General features: G+C 39.6%; 1 protein-coding gene across 4 annotated transcripts in view; it reads right to left on the minus strand.

The window, feature by feature from the left end:
• LOC130911131 (contactin-5-like) overlaps positions 1-21,519 on the minus strand; it is a 405,498-nt gene that overhangs the window by 98,275 nt on the left and 285,704 nt on the right. For all 4 annotated transcript variants that reach the window (XM_057828867.1, XM_057828868.1, XM_057828870.1 and 1 more), the window contains 2 exons: positions 8,145-8,281; positions 7,905-8,034 (listed from right to left, as the gene is read on the minus strand). In XM_057828867.1, the coding sequence (XP_057684850.1) occupies positions 7,905-8,034; positions 8,145-8,281 (267 nt within the window). The remainder of the gene's footprint in view (positions 1-7,904; positions 8,035-8,144; positions 8,282-21,519) is intronic.

The raw sequence follows: 21,519 nt of genomic DNA on the forward strand, positions 1-21,519 counted from the left end.
TAAAGAAGTGCGAGTGCACTAAAAGCATGCATTTTAATATAAAAAAGTCAATAATACAATTGAACACACATTGCGAAAGGGAGAACGCGAACGTGGCCATTGCTATTAAGAGTTATTCAGATAACTATAGCATAAAGAAGATGCTAACAAGTTGACCAAACCATCAATGTCACTCCAAAACACTAAAATAACATGTGAAATGATATCATATTTAGGGTTGTTCCGATCATGTTTTTTTGCTCCCGATCCGATCCCGATCGTTTTAGTTTGAGTATCTGCCGATCCCGATATTTCCCGATCCGATTGCTTTTTTTTTTTTTTTTGCTCCCGATTCAATTCCAATCATTCCCGATAATTTTTCCCGATCATATACATTTTGCCAATGCATTAAGAAAAAAAATGAATAAAACTCGGACGAATATATACGTTCAACATACAGTACATAAGTACTGTATTTGTTTATTATGACAATAAATCCTCAAGATGGCATTTACATTATCAACATTCTTTCTGTGAGAGGGATAGAAAGACTTGTAATTCTTAAAGGATAAATCTGACTTTGTATATTGTGACTAAATATTGCCATCTAGTGTATTTGTTGAGCTTTCAGTAAATGATACTGTAGCCATTTAACTGTTCTGCCCAAATGCATGATGGGAAGTGCAACCATGACTGTGCGTAGTGGTACCAATAGATATATCTTCTCTGCGTTGGGCAATAACATAAGGTGTTAAGAAAAAGATCAATTACTACCTTTCCTCCCCACATTGCTTCCCACGATATTTCTAATCGTAGGGAGAGGGATTGTAAGGCATTAGCCAATTAAAAAAAGGCTCCAAAGGCTGCCAAAATTCACTCTATTCATTTTACGCTGCCTTTTAGCTCTATATATAGGTAAAACGGCGCCATTACAGATTGAACGCGACAATGCATGAGTGGGTCGTGTAGCGCATGCGTTAACTGCGTTACATATTTTAACGTGATAAATTTTTTAAAAAATTAATTACTGCCGTTAACGGGATAAATTTGATAACCCTACCTTAAGCCTAAACTAAAGACTCTGGATGAGTGTAACATATTATGTCTGTAACGTTAAATACAATTAGAAAACGGTTTAACTAAAATTAGGGCTGTCAAACAATTAAAATTTTTAATCGAGTTAATTACAGCTTAAAAATTAATTAATCGTAATTAATCGCAATTCAAACCATCTATAAAATATGCCATATTTTTTTGTAAATTATTGTTGGAATGGAAAGATAAGACACAAGATGGATATATACATTCAACATACGGTACATAGGGACTGTATTTGTTTATTATAACAATAAATCAACAAGATGGCATTAACATTATTAACATTCTGTTAAAGTGATCCATGGATAGAAAGACTTGTAGTTCTTAAAAGATAAATGTGTGTACAAGTGATAGAAATTTTATATTAAAACCCCACTTAATGTTTTCTTTTTTTTTTTTAATTTGTAAAAATTTCAATCAAAAAATGAACGAGTAGCCCGCCATTGTTGATGTCAATAATTACTTACACAATGCTCATGGGTGCTGAAGCCTATAAAATCAGTCGCACCCAAGCACCAGCAGAGGGCGGCAAAACTCCATAAAACACAATTAACATGTGGGCATTTCTCTGTACTGTCATTTAAATCTGTCTGAGCACGGCATGTGCGTTAATTGGGTCAAATATTTTAACGTGATTAATTAAAATAAATTATTACGGCCCGTTAACACGATAATTTTGACAGCCCTAGTAAAAAAAAAAAAAAATATATATATATATATATATATATATATATATATATTAAAAAAAGGCATGTCCGATATTTTTTTGCCGATTCCGATACTTTGAAAATGACGTGATCCGACCCGATCATCATAATGTGTTAATAATTTCACACATAAGTCGCTCCTGAGTATACGTCGCACCCCCAGCCAAACTATGAAAAAAGCTGCGACTTACAGTCTGAAAAATACGGTAGATAACCTTTTGGGATACAAAGTATCACGATATGTCATCATTTCGATATTTTGTCACACCCCTAACATACAGTATGTGCACTCCTCAAAGGACACCAATTTTCATGCAAAACATAACAGTAGTGTGATTTTTGAAAGAAAAACTTCAAGCTTGATGAACAAAGACGGCTTTTATGAGGTGCCTGCCATTTTAAAAAAGTCAAAAATGTTAAACATATACCTGGCATCTATTTTGACAGCAAATAAAAAAGGGGCCTTTGATTCTCCTAAATGCCAGATTCCCCTTCAAAAAAGGGCAAGCCACGCTGACAGTAAATCAAAGCGTCCCTCAGGGGTACGCAAAAGGGGAATGGGTGTCACCAGCTGCGTTCCAGTATAGAAGATGACAAGGAGAAAATGGCGCATCAACAGCGCAGAGGACAACCGCCGAGCAGTACTCGGCTTTAAAGTCGCACGTGAACGTCGAACATGTGCATAACGGCACATGCCTCAAAGCCATATCCATTTTCAAATAATGTAGAAAGCATTTTGGACCGGTCGCACCCGTGTGCGTGTTGAATAAGAAGCAAAGAGTGGTGTCTTCTTTTATTCATGACGTCCGAAAGGCAGGAAGCATTGATTAACAACGCCTCAATCCGCCGTTTGCCTCATGCATTTTAATCTGTATGCGCCCAATCTGATGTACGATCCATTTGAACGGAATGATCACTGCCAGCCCTTCCACTTCAAATGGATTAAGAACTATCTTTCAATGGGTCTGAAAAATGCTGACTGCGCACTGAACACTAGCATCAATACAGGGTGACCCAAAAAAAAGTTTACACTGCCATAATACAACTTAAATGCCATGTTTATTCATCTTAGAATTAGAATTTAATCACAAATTATACATTATTGTAAAGAACATGTACAGTAAACTCTATTTTTCAATGTGTCCTCCCTTAAGTGTCACAACAGCCTCCAGGCGCCTGCGGAACGCTTCTTTATGTAGGATGCTGTCATCTTTTCCCAAGATCTAACAATGGACCTCTCCAAGGCTGCCACAGAAGTTTGTGGCTTCTTACAGGCACTGTCCTCCACAGTTGCCCATATGCTATAATCCAGGGGATTGAGATCTGGACTCTGGGGTGGCCTCATATCACCTTGTCAATCAACTTTTTTGGTCCGCACAGATCGACACTTCCAGACCCAGGTTTTCGTGAGGCTGTTCCAGTATCTTTCAGCTTCTTTTTAACTTTGTAGACTGCACATCTGGATATTCTCAGATTTGCTGCAATCTCAGTAGGTGTCAGACCGGCACGCAGCAATTCAGGTACAGATAAAGTTTTCTTCATTTTCAGCAGAAGCACAGGAATTGTAGAGACGAGAGATTACCAGCTGCATTGAGTGACCTTAATGCATCACTTAAGCATGACAACCTATTTAGGTATGTTTCAATGGCTTTTAAACAAGCAGCCAACTGAGTGTAAACTTTTTTTTGGGTCACCCTGTATAGCTAGCTGGCTATATCGATCTATCTATTTTCAGCAATAATCGAGTCTTGATTGACTGCGCGCCTCGCACTAGCATCTAAATGACTATTAGCTAGCAATATCTATCTATTTTCAGGTGTCAAACTGCATATCCAGAGGGGCAAATAAGTATTAAGTCAACCACTAATTGTGCAAGTTCTCCTACTTGAAAATATTAGAGGCCTGTAATTGTCAACATGGGTAAACCTCAACCATGAGAGACTAATTGCGGAAAAAAAAAAAAAAAAAAAACAGAAAATCACATTGTTTGATTTTTAAAGAATTTATTTGCAAATCATGGTGGAAAATAAGTATTTGGTCAATACCAATCAATGATCAATAATCAATTTACAGTGGGGAGAACAAGTATTTGATACACTGATTTTCCACTTGCAAAGCATGTAGAGGTCTGTAATTTGTATCATAAGTTCTCTTCAACTGTGAGGGACGGAATCTAATACATAAAAACAAAATCACGTTGTATGATTTTTAAATAATAAATTTGCATTTAATTGCATGAAATAAGTATTTGATACATCACAAAAATCGAACTTAATATTTGGTACAGAAACCTTTGTTTGCTAATACAGATACCAAACGTTTCCTGTAGTCCTTGACAAGGTTTGCACACAATGCAGCAGGCATTTTGGCCCACTCCTCCATGCAGATCTTTTCAATGTTGGTTTCATCCGACCACATGACCTTCTCCCATTGCTCCTCTGGATCATCCAGATGGTCAGTGGCAAACTTCAGACGTGTCTGGACATGCATTGGCTTCAGCAGCGGGACCTTGCGTGCGCTGTAGGATTTCAATCCATGACGGCGTATTTCCAAAGGTTTTCTTCGAGACTGTGGTTCCAGCTCTCTTCAGGTCATTGACCAGGTCCTGCCGTGTAGTTCTGGGCTGATCCCTCACCTTCCTCATGATCAGTGATGCCCCACGAGGTGAGATCTTGCATGGAGCCCCAGAACGAGGCAGGCTGACCGTCAACTTGAACTTCTTCCATTTTCTAATAATCGCTCCAACAGTTGTTACCTTCTCACCAAGCTGCTTGCTTATTTTCCTGTAGCCCATCCCAGCCTTGTGCAGGTCTATTATTTTATCCCTGATGTCCTTACACAGCTCTTTGGTCTTGGCCATTGTGGAGAAGTTGGAGTTTGATTGTTTGAGCAAGTGAACAGGTGTCTTTTATACAGGTAACAAGTTCAAACAGGTGCAGTTACTTCCGGTGTTCTGCCAATATATCCTACATCGGCGAAACGTCTACATGAGTCGAATTTGACACCTAAAGTACTACCGTGCGCTCTAAACTTGTTTTGTTTAGATGCATACAGGAATAACGTACTAAAAAAATGCCTGTAGAAAATACTTAAATGTAGTTATATCAAATAAGGACTGTTTAAATACGCTACGTGACTAATGTGGTCAACTGCTTCAAAGCTAACACAAAAAAACACAATGGTTAAAAGTATGAGAGGGTAATACATGCAAAAAGTATCTTTGAGGCTGTGAAAAGGTTCTAAATAACTAAATAAAAACAAAAGTAGTGAGTACTCGCCGCTTCTAACCGATGTGCGCATGCGTGTGAATGCATGCGCAAGCGCCCTGAGCATTGTTACATTGATACGTTTCGCCGCATAGTAAGGAATGGCCGAACACCGGTAATGAGTGGAGAACAGGAGGGGTTCTTAAAAAAGAACTAAGAGCCGAAATATTTACTAGTTGGTAATGTATCAAATAATTATTTCATGCAGTTAAATACAAATTTATTATTTAAAAATTATACAATGTGATTTTCTGGATTTTTGTATTAGATTCCGTCCCTCACAGTTGAAGAGAACTTATGATACAAATTACAGACCTCTACATGGCTTGCAAGTGGGAAAACCAGCAAAATCGGCAGTGTATCAATTACTTGTTCTCCCCACTGTATAATCGAATCGTTAGGTGCCCAAAGATTCCCACCTCTAGAAATGATCCCCACGCAGAGGGGCTGATACCCTGCCGCCCCACTTGTGTACAGTTGGTGATTCGCGCCGGGGTCCAAGGGTAGAAAAGAGAAGAAGGCGGAAGCAGATAACGCCGAGAGGCTTTAATTTACACTTGAGCTTCTCATATTTTCCATTGCCATACAGTGACCCATTTCAGGCATCATAAAAAGAAGTACTGTACAGTATTTCTTTCTTTTCAAAGACATGAACCATTGCTATGATGTTTCAGTCCTCGAATTAAAATGTTGCTTATTTGAAACTGCTTTGGAAGTGGTTACCTTTGCGTGGCAAGGATGTTTTGTAATATTTATTTACCCAATGCAGTGCTTCTCAATCATTTTCTGAGAGAGGACTGTCAATTCACCATGACTTTAAAGGGTATAATTTGTCTAAAAAAAATTCTAAGTACAGTAAGATGATTGGAAATATTCAGTACGTTTTCGCTGAAAAAAACCTAGGCAGATTAAGAGTGTGATTGGGTTGTTTTCTCCTTTTAACATTTTAAGACACCATAAACACAATGGTCTTTCCTCATCTGCCACCGTAGTCACAGTGAAGCCAAGTGCTACATACTGTACGTCATGTTTCCTCGTTTTAGCTTTCAGGAGACTTTTTATTTCATTATCTTTGTCTTTCTATTTATTGTTCAATATTTTTTATGCAGTACAGTGGGGCAAATAAGTATTTAGTCAACCACCAATTGTGCAAGTTCTCCTACTTGAAAAGATTAAAGAGGCCTGTAATTGTCAACATGGGTAAACCTCAACCATGAGAGACAATGTGGGGAAAAAAAATCACATTTTTTGATTTTTAAAGAATTTATTTCCAAATTAGAGTGGAACATAAGTAATTGGTCACCTACAAACAAGGAAGATTTCTGGCTGTCAAAGATGTCTAACCACTTCTAACGAGGTGTAACGAAGCTCCACTCGTTACCTGTATTAATGGCACCTGTTTTAACTCATTATCGGTATAAAAGACACCTGTCCACAATTTCAGTCTGTCACACTCCAAGCTCCACTATGGCCAAGATCAAAGAGCTGTCGAAGGACACCAGAGGCAAAATTGTAGACCTGCACCAGGCTGGGAAGACTGAATCTGCAATAGATAAAACACTTGGTGGAAAGAAATCAACTGTGGGAGCAATTATTAGAAAATGAAAGACATACAAGACCACTGATTATCTCCCTCGATCTGGGGGTCCATGCAAGATCTCACCCCGTGGGGTCAAAATGATAACGAGAACGGTGAGCAAAAATCCCAGAACCACACGGGGGGACCTAGTGAATGACCTACAGAGAGCTGGGACCACAGTAACAAAGGCTACTATCAGTAACACAATGCGCCGCCAGGGACTCAAATCCTGCACTGCCAGATGTGTCCCCCTGCTGAAGAAAGTACACGTCCAGGCCCATCTGCGGTTGACTATGAGAGGATTTGGATGATCCATTAGAGGACTGGGAGAATGCGTTATGGTCAGATGAAACCAAAATAGAACTTTTTGGTAGAAACACAGGTTCTCATGTTTGGAGGAGAAAGAATACTGAATTGCACCATACCCACTGTGAAGCATGGAGCTGGATACATCATGCATTGGAGCTGTTTTTCTGCAAAGGGACCGGGACGACTGATCTGTGTAAAGGAAAGAATGAATAGGGCCATGTATCGAGAGATTTTGAGTGAAAATCTCCTTCCATCAGCAAGGGCATTGAAGATGAGATGTGGATGGGTCTTTCAGCATGACAATGATCCCAAACACAGAGCCAGGGCAACAAAGGAATGGCTTTGTAAGAAGCATTTCAAGGTCCTGGAGTGGCCTAGCTAATCTCCAGATCTCAAGCCCATAGAAAATCGGTGGAGGGAGTTGAAAGTCTGTGTTGCCCAACAACAGCCCCAAAACATCACTGCTCTAGAAAAAATCTGCATGGAGGAATGGGCCAAAATACCAGCAACAGTGTGTGAAAAGCTTGTGAAGAGTTACAGAAAACGTTTGGCCTCCGTTATTGCCAACAAAGGGTACATAACAACGTATTGAGATGAACTTTTGGTAATGACCAAATACTTATTTTCCACCATGATTTTCAAATAAATTCTTTAAAAATCAAACAATGTGATTTTCTGTTTTTTCTTCCACATTCTATCTCTCATGGTTGAGGTTTACTCATGTTGACAATTACAGGCCTCTCTAATACTTCCAAGTGGGAGAACTTGCACAATTAGTGGTTGACTAAATACTTATTTGCCCCACTGTATGTCCTGCTCTGTCCCGTGTGTGCGCATCAAGTGAACACTTCTCCCACAAACTCAACTGTAATATAGTGGATGTGCAATTACACTTTATTACAGATCGGACTGACTTCGGAATGAATGCGAAGTCATGTTAAATTCCATGATCAAGGTCATAATTACCTAAAATCTTGAGTTCGGCGTTGGAGTAAATGGTGCCGTACTTGTTCTCTGCCACACACTGGTACATCCCCGAGTCCACGGGCTGCAATTTGTGAATAGAGAGCTCCCCGTTCACAATTTCTACTCGACCCTGCAACGTGAAAAAGAAGACCTAGCATTGATTTGATGAAGATTCATGACGACGTCGAGCACCCCGAGGTATTTTTTCAGCAAAAAGAAGAAGAGGCGAAGTGCTTGTACCTGGGATGTCAAGGGCAAACCATTACGCAGCCAGCGATAGGTAGGCCGGGGCCTCCCCGTGGCCTTGCACTCCCACTGGAGATTCTCCCCACTATCCAGTTGAGTGTCATTAATCATTCTCACCCACTGCGGCAGCGCTAAAAGAGAGAGGCATAGTGCGAATGAAAAAGAAGAAAAACACATCAGCACTAAAATATTCCTTGTGTGGTCTTCAACTTTTAAGGGTGTTTGGTGACTTTTTGAGCTGACATTTGGACGCTTTTTCGCACTCCTCACCAGAGGTTGCGCTAGACTTTTTCGTTGTCTGTCATTTTGACTGACAGGGTCATAAAAATCCGGTCATAATCTATTTTTACCCGTCACTTAAATTTTTAAAATGATAATAATGACATATTCAATAGCAGTGTTGGTCAAAAGTGGTGCGTTACTTACTCAACTCTGAATAAATTGAAGAAACTACCAGCCATGTTGTGTCTACTCTCTGCTCTGTTGATTTGTTATCCAAGACTCGGGGTGCGTTCAGGTTTGAGAATAGCGCACGTACTTCTGACTCCAAGCTGTTTGTCCCTGCTCATTCAATAAGGCTACGTTCATACTACAGGTCTTAATGCACAAATCCGATTTTTTTGTCATATCCGTTTTTTTTGGCGTGCCCGTTCAGACTGCTTTTGTCCATTGAGACCATTCAAGTATTACGCATGCGCTCTAATTCGCAGTCCGACACGCGCCGGTGCGCAGAAGCATCAAAACAAATGACACACGTCATCCGTCATTCCAGGGATATCATATTTTGCTTTTCAAAAGGAGGACACAAATAACAGACATAAATAATCCCCGTTTAGGCTTATATTCAAAGTTTATATGGATCGATAGCATGCACGCACTGTCCGTGCACGTCACACACACATACGGGCAGTTTGCCTCGACTCTCGGCCGTGTAGGCAATATTGAAATATTGCTCACTTGGAACAGAGAAAACTGAGCATTCTCAGGCTTATCCTCAACCCATTTTTATTTTTTATGACTGCTGTCAAGCCCAGCCCTTCCCCAAAAGCCGTGTTCACTGCAAGCTACACGCTAATAACGCACAGCTGCATCGCTACAGTAGCGTCTCTCTCGCTATTCGATGACGTAATTGCTGCATGAAATCCGATTTGGGAGAGTGGACAGTACAGACCGCCGCGACAGTCTGGAAAAATGTGGCCCAGATCGGATTTGAACCACATACGAAAGTGACCCAGATCGGATTTGAAATGGTCCAGTTCTATGTGACTTGTCACGTTCAGACCGTCAAGTTAATGCCTCACTCGAGTCGGAAAAACACGAAAAAATCGGATTCGTGCATTAAGACCTGTAGTATGAACATAGCCTTAGACAATGCTCTCCAAAGCTTCCTAACGTTTCCGTGTTTGCTACACCTGAATGCTAGTTCGGACATTTTTCCGAGTAAGGCCAACGACGTCATTCATCAAGAGAGACAATAGCTAATTAATATGCTCACTCGCCATCCTGTGGTCTGGGGTGTGAATTGCAACCTGTCAAAATGACGGATAGACTTCAGTTTTTTCCATCACCGTTTTAAAAAACCGGTCAACGACGGAAAATATTCGGTTAACGCGACCCCTACTCCTCACCCAATACACCAGATGCATTACTTCCAAATGCTGCTTCAATCTATGTAATTGTGACAGTGGCTGTGTTTGTTCTCTGCCAACTTTCGTATAAAATGAAGAGGATTTCAACTAATGATCATAATATATATATAAAAATAATAATAAAAATATATTAACCGGTAACACTTTATTTGACAAACCAAATGAACCAAGCTGCAAAGCTTCATTAACCCTTTAACAACTAAGCCTATTTTGGCCGAATTTGCATGCATTTGATGTTGCCTTTATATTTTAAAGAAAAAATTGTTCACAATGGCCAAGTTGGGTCCCTTTTTTCAGGACACCTTGAACTTCATGTCCAAACTGTTGTTTTCTTCACTGACCAATTATAATCCACATTTTGGACACAAAAAGACAAAAAATCCCAAAATATTTTTTCAAAATTTGTAATGTTGGTGTCCCATTGACAACCAACATGCTCCACCAACCGTTTTGAAGCTTGATAATATTTATTCAACTTGTTAGGATAAACATTCAATAGAAAAAAATAAGATTGAATAGTTTTATGTTTGACTATTCAACACAAACAGCGGGTATGGTCATAGGCGTTTTTGGCCTTTATACATACTATGGTCAAAACAGGTTATATACAGTGCAAAATAGTGAGAAAAAAAATTATATATATCATCTAACACGAAAAAGTTTTGGAGGATATCTCTTTGTGAAGTTAGGTATTATACCCATCACCTTATCTAAAGTATACGTACATGCAATCAAGCTTCTCGAACACACATTTATATAAAAATTGAAAAGATTTCATAATGAAGAAAAAATATATATATAACATTGAAAAAAAGTATTTTCAAAAATATTGGCTAGTAGTTCAATTCAATTTTTTCAAGCATGCGACCCGATAGTTTTTTTTTTTGCGCACTCAATAAAGTTTGTTTTTGAACAGGTCACTGAGCTGTGTCACATACAACGTCACACAGCCTACTCTTCTGCCGTTTGAGCGCTGCTGTCACTTCTACTCGCCGAGACGCCGACTAATCTGAGGAAAACAACGACAAATGCAGCTCATCCTATTCCTTGAGTTGATGAAAAAATGCATTAGCTTGCGCTAAATTTAGTTTTCGATTCATTCTGTACGTTTCAAAGTCGCTCGCGCAACCCAACCGGTGTTCATGCCTCCTTTTCCTTAGTTGGCGCCTAGCTCGGTAATTTATTAAAAATGTTCACATTCGGTTCGTCCTTCTTGACATCACAACGGATCTTGGGATATGTAGTCTTTTGTGCTGCTTTCGCTTTTGAAAAAGGACAAGAAATGATGGAAATATGGAGATAGATACATGGTACATGCAGCGTTTTAATGCATATTTATGAGTGCAATAAAACTATAAAACTCAAATGACATTATCTCCCGTTTTTCTAGGTCGATTGACTTCAAATAAAAACTGGAGTGGACATCAACTTCCGCACTTTCAAATGAGACCAACCAGTGGCACGTGGGTGACATAATTACAGCGTGACGAAGCTTCAAAGACGACATGCATAAACGCGTCGCTGCCGACACGTTCGGTGCTAAAGGGTTAATTCAAGAATCATTTTGCCATCACTGCCCGCTTGGGGGAGACAGTCAACCTCTGCCGCCACATGGTGACAACACTTTTGTCGTCCAACATGCCTCCTCGCATGCATTGCAGCTCTCCAGATGTAAATAACAATCAAAATTTATGTTCTGTGCATATTATTTCTTCAGTTACTGTTCAATTTGTTTCATTAATTGCTGGTTAGCTATTTTATTTGACAGTGGCGCTATAAGACTGTCATAAGACCATCATAATTATGTTATGACACTCCCATGAGCATAATGAATGCTTATGACAGATGTCAAATGATCTCACTTTTGATGTAAAAGATCCAAGCTGGACATAAATGGAGTTGGTGATAGAATTTGCCGGATGACACTTAATGACATCTGTCATATGCATTCATTAATGCTCATGATAGTGTCATGTCATAATTATGGCGGTCTTATGGCAGTCTTATGATGCCGCTGTCAAATAAAGTGTTATCTATTAACCCAAAAAAACAACAACAACTAAACCGTACTGGACTATAAGCCGCAGGATTCCAAACGAGGGAAAAGAGTAGCGGCTTATAGTCCGAAAATTACTGAAATTGACTTTCCGATAATTAAAGGGGAAGATTAGAATTTTTAATTCACATAAGGCTTAATCTTTGCATTAGCCGGAGTTTAATTAGTCGATGGAGTTGATTTCAACCGCCATTGACTTGCGCTTGCTTAGCCCCTCCGGATCCTTGAAACAAACGAATAACTAACAAACTGCATTGAATTTGTTGAAATCAACTCCACCGACTAATTAAACCCCCGTTAACTCGTAGATTAAGCCTAATGTCAAAATTCTGAACTCGGGTTAGCTGGTAGGGTTAACAGCACATGAGTGCCAATGTAAAACAATGCAAATTGACTGCACAATAATCAACAAAGCACACATGAATTGCACAGTGCAATAAACACAAAGGTGGGGGCGGGCACGAATGCACGTGCACAAGCTTATGAAATTGGCTTTAGACATCAGCAATCGGCTATTTTTATTTATTTATTTATTTTGAATCCGAATCACATATTGGTCGACCTTAAACTTTGAATTCAAGTAGAAGCTGTTGTACATATTGCATCAACTATGTGTGCGTGATGTTGTTTTTGGAAAAACTGAATGTTCATTCACCACATCAACTTTCCTGTATGATTTTTGACAGCTTTCCCTACGCAACTTTTGCGGCGCAAACGGATATGCTTTCCTTTTCATCTGGAAGTCTCCGTCTTTCCCCCCCGATGCATTTTTCAATATGTGAACGTGTATTCATGAGATTATAAAATTTACAAGGACCCTTCGCTGAAGTCGGATCGTTCGTCTTGCGTGGGAGCGAGAATATTAATCAGCCACCAAGAACCGGCGAGTGCCGCCAACCCGCCCGTTCCTTCTCTTAGTTTCATCTTTCAAGGCCTTTTTTCCCCTTGTTAAACTTTTTTTTTTTTCCCCAATTATGTTAATAATGCACAAGCGAGGAAGGCTAAACTACAGAAATGAAAGGAATGTACTGGTATATCAATTAGAGCTGCAATCAGCTTTTTAATTTGGGGTGAGTCCTTGAATTGATCATGACATGCTCTGCCTACATTGGAAGGCTAAAAAAATGTTTGTCAATTTAACATTTCAGATTTATCTGGATTGGTGATTGCATGGTGAAAATTGGGTGATTGCTTGCCAATGACAACTATACACGCCGATTCATTTACCGTATTTTTCGGACTATAAGTCGCATTTTTTTTCATATTTTGGCTGGGGGTGCGACTTATACTCAGGAGTGACTTATGTGTGGAATTATTAACACATTATGAAATAATTTCACATGTTATTTTGGTGTTTTGCAGTGACACTGATGGTTTTGTAAAGTTGATAGCATGTTCTTATGCTATAGTTATCTGAATAACTCTTTATAGCTATGGCCACGTTTGCGTTCTGCCTTTGGCAGTGTATGTTCAATTGTATTATTGACTTTTTTATCTTGAAATGGATGCATTTAGTTTGTGGCGCTTTCACGCCCACGTGAGGGCGCACTCGCACTTGTTTACGTGAAGAAGAGTGCTCACACGCCAGAAGAAGACGGACAGCTACGTAGCTCTGAGTGAGTGAGTGGGCGAGTTAGCGAGAGAGAATAGACGGCTGCGAACCTACTTTCATTGTTTATGCTTTTAAATCATCTCTACAGAGGCAACGCCTGCGTGTATCATCTTTTCTGTTGTTGTTGTGTGTTTTCCACTCGCGATCGGACACTTAGAGCCAGTTGTGTGGTTGTTTGAACGATGTGCCAACGATAGCGAACGAATGCTAACCTGTTACTTATTACTAATAGTACCTAATTATCATTTATTTACGTTGATGCGAACCTGTTTTCTATCGAGGACCAAATTGATTCAGCAAATTATACGGACGTCCAGCATTGTCTTTTGGGAGTTCACTGTATAGCCAGGACCGAGCCGTAGCGTAGGACAGTATATTCACATTTCGTTGTTCATACACTGTACACTGTACATTTATTTAGCATGTTGTTCTCTATTGTATTTTTATATTAAATTGCCTTTCAAGATGACATGTCTGTTCTATGTGTTGGATTTTATCAAGTAAATTTCCCTCAAAAATTCGACTTATACTTCGGTGCGACTTGTATGTTTTTTTTTCCTCTTCGTTGGGCATTTTATGGCTGGATCGACTTATACTCAGGAGCGACTTGTAGTCCGAAAAATACGGTAAACTGGGAGGAGTGGCTGTGAATGCTCATTCTTCAGTGCCATTGACGGCACTGGACGTCCAGTCCATTTTGGCCTGGAGGGGCGTATGAACGAACGTTCGTCAATGGCAGCAAAACAGTTGAAGTCAACTGGAATCCGGTCTGTTAACTACTATTTATATATGGCGGAAAACACTCAAGTAACTTGAAGTTCCTTCCGCTCTGAGACCGCCAATAGGAGGGTTTCACGTGACGTCACAGCGCTGCCTTGGGAGAGCGCCAAAATCAGATGGAGGGCAGGAAGTGAAGTACCGCTATTTAGAAACAGGATTTTTCGTCTGGAAAAATGCCAATGTTCTGTGTTGTTTACGGTTGCTCCAATCGTTCTAACCGAGAAAAAGAAAATAAGTTTTTTAGAGTGACAAAGATTGTCGTCCACAAAGGTGAGAGATGTAAAAAAACTCACAAAACAACGCCGTAAAAAGTGGATTTCAAACTTACGTCTACTCTCGGGGGGAGCTGAGTCTGCTAATGCCCGAGTCTGCTCCGACCACTTCGTCAGAGGTATGTTAGCCAGCCGACTTATTTTTTGTGGTTGTGCTTATAAGACATTAGGTTGTTGTTAGAAGTTATCTGTTAATTACCGGTGGTGTAATATAGACTTATTTGGGACTTTTTAGGCTGCCGCAGCGCTTTGGGTGAGGTTGACTCGCTAGACTGGGCTCCGGCGGTCAACCTCGGTTACCAAAAAACTAAGTCCAAATCAGAGGCATCCCTGAAACAAGAACATAGGATGAAACTCAAGGAAGACCAACAGCGACGGTGGGAATGTGCAGAGGCTATGTTGGATCTACAACAGACAGCTGAGAGCCGGAGTATGAGCCCGGACCTGAGGCAGACAGCTGCGAACTCAAAACCGATGCAGCTAGCTGACAACTCACTATCAGAGGACATCAGTGGGAATGGGACATTAAATAATCTAGGTAAATTATTGCAGTCCTACTAAGGTGTGTAAACAGCATTAAAAGCAAATATTACAAATGTGATTGACAGCAGATTAAGACTGTCAAAGTTGCATACTCATGAATTAACTAATATGGTCCCCACTGCTGTGTGTGTGTGTGTGTGTGGGGGGGGGGGGGGGGGGGGGGGGCTGTTAATCAGTCCCGCACCTGAGCTCTCACTCATGGTCCAACTGTATTAATATGTTATTTGTAGTTAAATGGATTCCAATTTATTATTGCACACTATGTTATTGTATAACAATTGTTGAAAAATCTTATCTTGTAAATAAACCATGTATTACTGTCTCAATGGCATTTAATCTTTTCAATAAACATCTTCAGTGCTATTCAATATACAAACCAATTACAGTGCTCTCACAAAATGTGAACCAATTCTGACAAGTAATGTGAATTTAATTGTCAAGGAACATTATACAACAGCCAGAACTATATTCAAAACGTCATCTTGTCTCATAAAACAGTATTGATTTAATAATATATTGCCCACTTTCAAGAGTGTGTGGATGTACATATTTACAATTGAATTACACATCTAAGTTTGTAACTTGCTGTCCCAGTATTTCTGGAAGTAAACTTTTTCTAAAAAAAAAACAAAAACAAAAAAAACTCAGCTTTGGGAATCACATTATCCCAAAATGCAGGATCAGGCAAAATCCTTTGAACAAAAATATCATGGCGGTTCCACACAACAAAGTCACAGTACTCAGCATCTACAATGTGAAGCTGTGCCTGAATTTGGTAATAGTAGTCATGACTCCGGTTCAGTATGACATTTTCCCCATCGTTGATGAGGCAGAAGCCCTTTCCTCCAGCACACAAGCGCAGATTGGCCTCATCTTGGTGAGAGTGTGGGCACTAAAATCACAGTGAGAAAAATGTGAATACATTAGCAGATATTTTGTGCCTTTTTGCTCTGTTGTATGGAAAGAGGTAACACTAATAGTGTTAACTATGGCCCGACCTCGTCTCCACAACGACTGTCAGACTCACGTCTATGATCGTTAAGATGTAATGCATGTTTGTTAACATTACAGCAGGTACTGCTAGCATCTTAACACGTCAAACAATAAATGAGTAAATACTCACCCTGGCAAAGACCAATCGATGATTATCGCGGAGCCGTTTAGTACCGAGGTGATTTACCCACCCGCTGACAAAAAAATTATATGCCTCCAGACTTTTGTAGGCTTTCATCTGCTGTCTGGTGTAGTATGAGGTATGTAGGACCAGATAGTTCGTAATAGAACACCGGTAAATCTCGAAGTTCTGTCGAAAACTCGCTCATTTTCATAACATACGGGTCGCTTCCAACATATTTGCTAATTAATTTTGTATATCTTTGTTTTGAAATTGGGTCTAAATCCTTACAATACCGACTCTCCGCAACAGTTTCCACCATAGACGCATTCTCCATTTTAACTTCCTGCCCTCCGTCTGAATTCGCGCGTCATGACAGTGACGTAACTGAAACCCTCCTATTTGGCCAAATTTCAAAAGTGTCCGATATGCATGTGTGATACATCATTGGAAAGCTTAAAATCTCAATTTTCTGGGGGAAGAAAAAATTTGGACAGGAGGGCATTTAAAAATAAAAAAAAATTTTTAAACAGCAAAACCCTATCTGGAGGTGAGAGCACGCGAGAGCAGAATTACAGACGCCATGACTTTAACGGGATATTATCGCGTACTTACCTTGTTTCGATCCAAAAACTCCATGTCGCATGTATCACTTAGTGTCAAGACACAGCTGTGAATGGCCACAGCTGGATTTGGGGGGGATTTTATGGGTGAAACATGGTAATATAATAAGGATCGCGATGCAGAAATCGCAGACATCGAGGAGAGATCGAGATTTTCTTTTTCATATATTTCCCCTTTTAACCTTTTTTTTTGTTTTGTTTTGCTTTTTTTTTTGGATCGATTATTTATCATCTAACATATCGGGGAAAACGCGACAGTAACAAAAAAATACAATTTAGTAGAGATGTCCCGATGCCGATCGATCGGGTCCGATCACGTCATTTTCAAGGTATCGGAATCGGCAAAAAAATATCGGCCATGCCTTTTTTAATATAATGTATATATTTTAATTAAATCGTTTTCTAATTGTATTTAACGTGACAGACATAATATGCTACACTCACCCAGAGTCTTTAATTTAGGCTTAAGGTAGGTGTTATCAAAAATATCCCGCTAACGGCGGCAATTAATTTATTTAAAAATGTGTCACGTTAAAATATTTATCGCTATTAATATATGCGCTGCACGACCCTTTTACTCATTGTCGCGCTCATTCTGTAATGAAACCGTTTTACCTATAGAGAGAGAGTAAAGGCATCACAAAATGAGTAGAGTGAATTTTGACAGCCTTTGAAGCCTTTCTTCAATTGGCTATAACCATGCAATTCCTCTCCCTATGTTTAGGAATATCATGGGAAGCAATGTGGGGAAGCAAGGTGGCAATCGAACTTTGTCTTAACACCTTAAATTATTTCCCAAAGCAGAAAAGATATATCCATTGGTAGCACGTTGCACAGCCATGGCTTTACTTCCCATCATGGTTCCTCTTCCCATCATGCATAGGGGCTTGGCTACAATATCATTTACTGAAAGCTCAACAAATACACTAGATGGCAATATTTAGTCACAATATACAAAGTCAAATCCTTTATCCTTTAAGAATTACAAGTCTTTCTATCCGTGGATCCCTCTCACAGAAAGAATGTTAATAATGTAAATGCCATCTTGAGGATTTATTGTCATAATAAACAAATACAGTACTTATGTACTGTATGTTGAATGTATATATTCGTCCGAGTTTTATTCATTTTTTCTTAATGCATTGCCAAAATGTATATGATCGGGAAAAATTTTCGGGAATGATTGGAATTGAATCAGGAGCAAAAAAAAAAAGCAATCGGATCGGGAAATATCGGGATCGGCAGATACTCAAACTAAAACAATCGGATCGGGAGCAAAAAAACATGATCGGAACAACCCTACAATTTAGCGATAGTTATGAGCAGTGGCAGACTTGGCAATTCTAACGCGAACATATCTAGGGGCCCTCTTCATGGGTCAGGGATTAAAAAGGTGAGAAGGGTGTGGAAGAAATATGTTCTGGTACACTGGGGCTGTCCTAAATGACAATTTGTCTCCTGATTAGTCAGTCGACTACTTTTACGATTAATCGACTAATCTAATAATTTTCTTTTTTTTTTGAATGAATGAAATCAATCAAATTTCTGTTGACGCTTATTAATTCATAAAACTATTTTGGAACACTTTAATTCTTTATTAAAGTACAAATAATCATGTAAATAACAAATTCATCACAAATAAACAACAAGGTTAAATGCTGATAGCATTTACTAGTGCAAAAGAATGAAAAGTAAACAGATTCAGAACACTGACTTTGCCTTTCCAACATTATTCAAAACAATTCTAGCAATATTATTATAGTATACTACTATATAGAATAGTAGTATAATAATTATAATAATTATTCATTGCCAATCATGTTTGTCATTTGAAAGCTATTCTTAGTGTAGAATCTGTATTATGTAGTATTTACTCAACATATTATATTATTAATTCTGAAGTATGTGGGATTAACTCCAGAAATCATTATTTATATGACGAACATGACGTGCTTTTGCTGTTAACCAGCTGTTGAGTGTTATTGTATGACTGATTGGAACTGTACTGCATTGTTTCGCCACAGGGTGTGCTGTCGTGTATTTTATGTTCGGTGTGAAGAAGAAGAAGAAGAAAGTATAAGTTTATATGGATCGATAGCATGCACGCACTGTCCGTGCATGTCACACACACATTCGGGCAGTTTGCCCCGACTCTCGGCCATGTAGGCAATGTTGAAATATTGCTCACATAGAGCATAGAGAAAACCGATCATTCTCAGCCTTATCCTCAAACCATTTTTATTTTTTTATGACTGTTGTCAAGCCTGGCCCTTCTCCAAAAGCCGGGTTCACTGCAAGCTAGGCGCTAATAACGCACAGCTGCACCGCTACCGTAGCGTCTCTCTCGCTATTTGATGACTTAATTGCTGGATGAATTCCGATTTGGGAGACTGGACAGTACAGGCCACCGCGACAGTCTGGAAAAATGTGGCCTGGATCGGATTTAAACCAAATACGAAAGTGACCCGGATCGGATTTGAAATGGTCCACTTCTATGTGAGTTGTCACGTTCAGACCGTCAAGTTAATGCCTGACTCAAGTCGGAAAAATCGGATTCGTGCATTAAGACCTGTAGTATAAACCTAGCCTTATACAGTGGGGCAAAAAAGTATTTAGTCAACCACTAATTGTGCAAGTTCTTTCACTTGAAAATATTAGAGAGGCCTGTAATTTTCAACATGGGTAAACCTCAACCATGAGGGACAGAATGTGAAAAAAACCCCAGAAAATCACATTGTTTGATTTTTGAAGAATTTATTTGCAAATCATGGTGGAAAATAAGTATTTGGTCAATACCAAAAGTTCATCTCAATACTTTGTTATGTACCCTTTGTTGGCAATAACGGAGACCAAACGTTTTCTGTTACTCTTCACAAGCTTTTCACACACTGTTGCTGGTATTTTGGCCCATTCCTCCATGCAGATCTCCTCTAGAGCAGTGATGTTTTGGGGCTGTCGTTGGGCAACACGGACTCTCAACTCCCTCCTCACCCCGTAGCGTCAAAATGATAACGAGAACGGTGAGCTAAAATCCCAGAACCACACGGGGGGACCTAGTGAATGACCTACAGAGAGCTGGGACTACAGTAACAAAGGCTACTATCAGTAACACAATGCGCCGCCAGAGACTCAAATCCTGCACTGTCAGACGTGTCCCCCTGCTGAAGAAAGTACACGTCCAGGCCCGTCTGCGGTTCGCTAGAGAGCATTTGGATGATCCAGAAGAGGACTGGGAGAATATGTTATGGTCAGATGAAACCAAAATATAACTTTTTGGTAGAAACGCAGGTTCCCTTGTTTGGAGGAATAAGAATACTGAATTGCACCATACCCAATGTGAAGCATTGGGGGTGGAGACATCATGCTTTGCGGCTGTTTTTCTGCAAAGGGACCAGGATGACTGATCTGTGTAAAGGAAAGAATGAATGGGGCCATGTATCAAGAGATTTTGAGTGAAAATCTCCTTCCATCAGCAAGGGCATTGAAGATGAGACGTGGCTGGGTCTTGCAGCATGACAATGATAAACACACAGGCAGGGCTACAAAGGAGTGGCTTCGTAAGAAGCATTTCAAGGTCCTGGAGTGCCCTAGCCAGTCTCCAGGTCTCAACCCAATAGAAAATCTGCAGAGGGAGTTCAAAATCCGTGTTGCCTAACGACAGCCCCAAAACATCACTGCTCTAGAGGAGATCTGCATGGAGGAATGGGCCAAAATACCAGCAACAGTGTGTGAAAAGCTTGTGAAGAGTTACAGAAAATGTTTGGCTTCTGTTATTGCCAACAAAGGGTACATGACAAAGTATTGAGATGAACATTTGGTAATGACCAAATACTTATTTTCCACCACGATTTGCAAATAAATTATTTAAAAATCAAACAATGTGATTTTCTGTTTTTTTTTTTTTTTTTCCACATTCTGTCTCTCATGGTTGAGGTTTGACCACATTGACAGTTACAGGCCTCTCTAATATTTTCAAGTGGGAGAACTTGCACAATTAGTGGTTGACTAAATACTTATTTGCCCCACTGTATCTGTGCTATCAGGCTTTTTCAATGGACGGATATACGCAAACCATGGCCGACGAAACCGTGACAAATGTGATTTTTTAAAAGTTTCGCGAGCTATGAGACACTCGAAAAATGACTCTCATACCTCTCCTTGCTAAGCTAAATAATACTTGGATATGCGTTTGTGTGGAATTGTAGTTCCCGAACAACAAAAAAACTATTCACATTCTCACCGAAACTAGTCAAACTCTTTACACAGCTATTATAATGCCCCCTACTCCTTGAAACAGGAAAAGTCGCTGTTTTCTTGCGCAACAACTAAACATAAACACATTGGTGCTTGGAACTAAAGTAAATATGCTTGCCACTATTCATTTCCTGACAGCGGCTACGTAGCTACTCCTGTTTTGCGCTAGCCGTGGAGCGCTCCTCACGCTGGGCTGATGCTAGTGTAAAAAGGCCTTTAGTTATAAGTAAGCAAAGTTGCAATTTCTTATGGGGTGCAAAATCTGACAGAACCCCTGCTCAGTACCAAAATTTAAGTGAGTTTTACAAAAGGTCAGAACCGACATAGATTTACAATTGAATTTGAAAATGAATCTGACAGCTTCAGTGTTAAAATGGGTAAAATAATTGCTGTCTGTGGTGCTATACTGACTATGTCAAATATAGCTTGCAACAATAATTGGGAAGAAGAAGGAACGGGACTACAC

The sequence above is a fragment of the Corythoichthys intestinalis genome, unplaced genomic scaffold (genome assembly GCF_030265065.1).
Source record: "Corythoichthys intestinalis isolate RoL2023-P3 unplaced genomic scaffold, ASM3026506v1 HiC_scaffold_23, whole genome shotgun sequence".
Classification (NCBI taxonomy): domain Eukaryota; kingdom Metazoa; phylum Chordata; class Actinopteri; order Syngnathiformes; family Syngnathidae; genus Corythoichthys; species Corythoichthys intestinalis.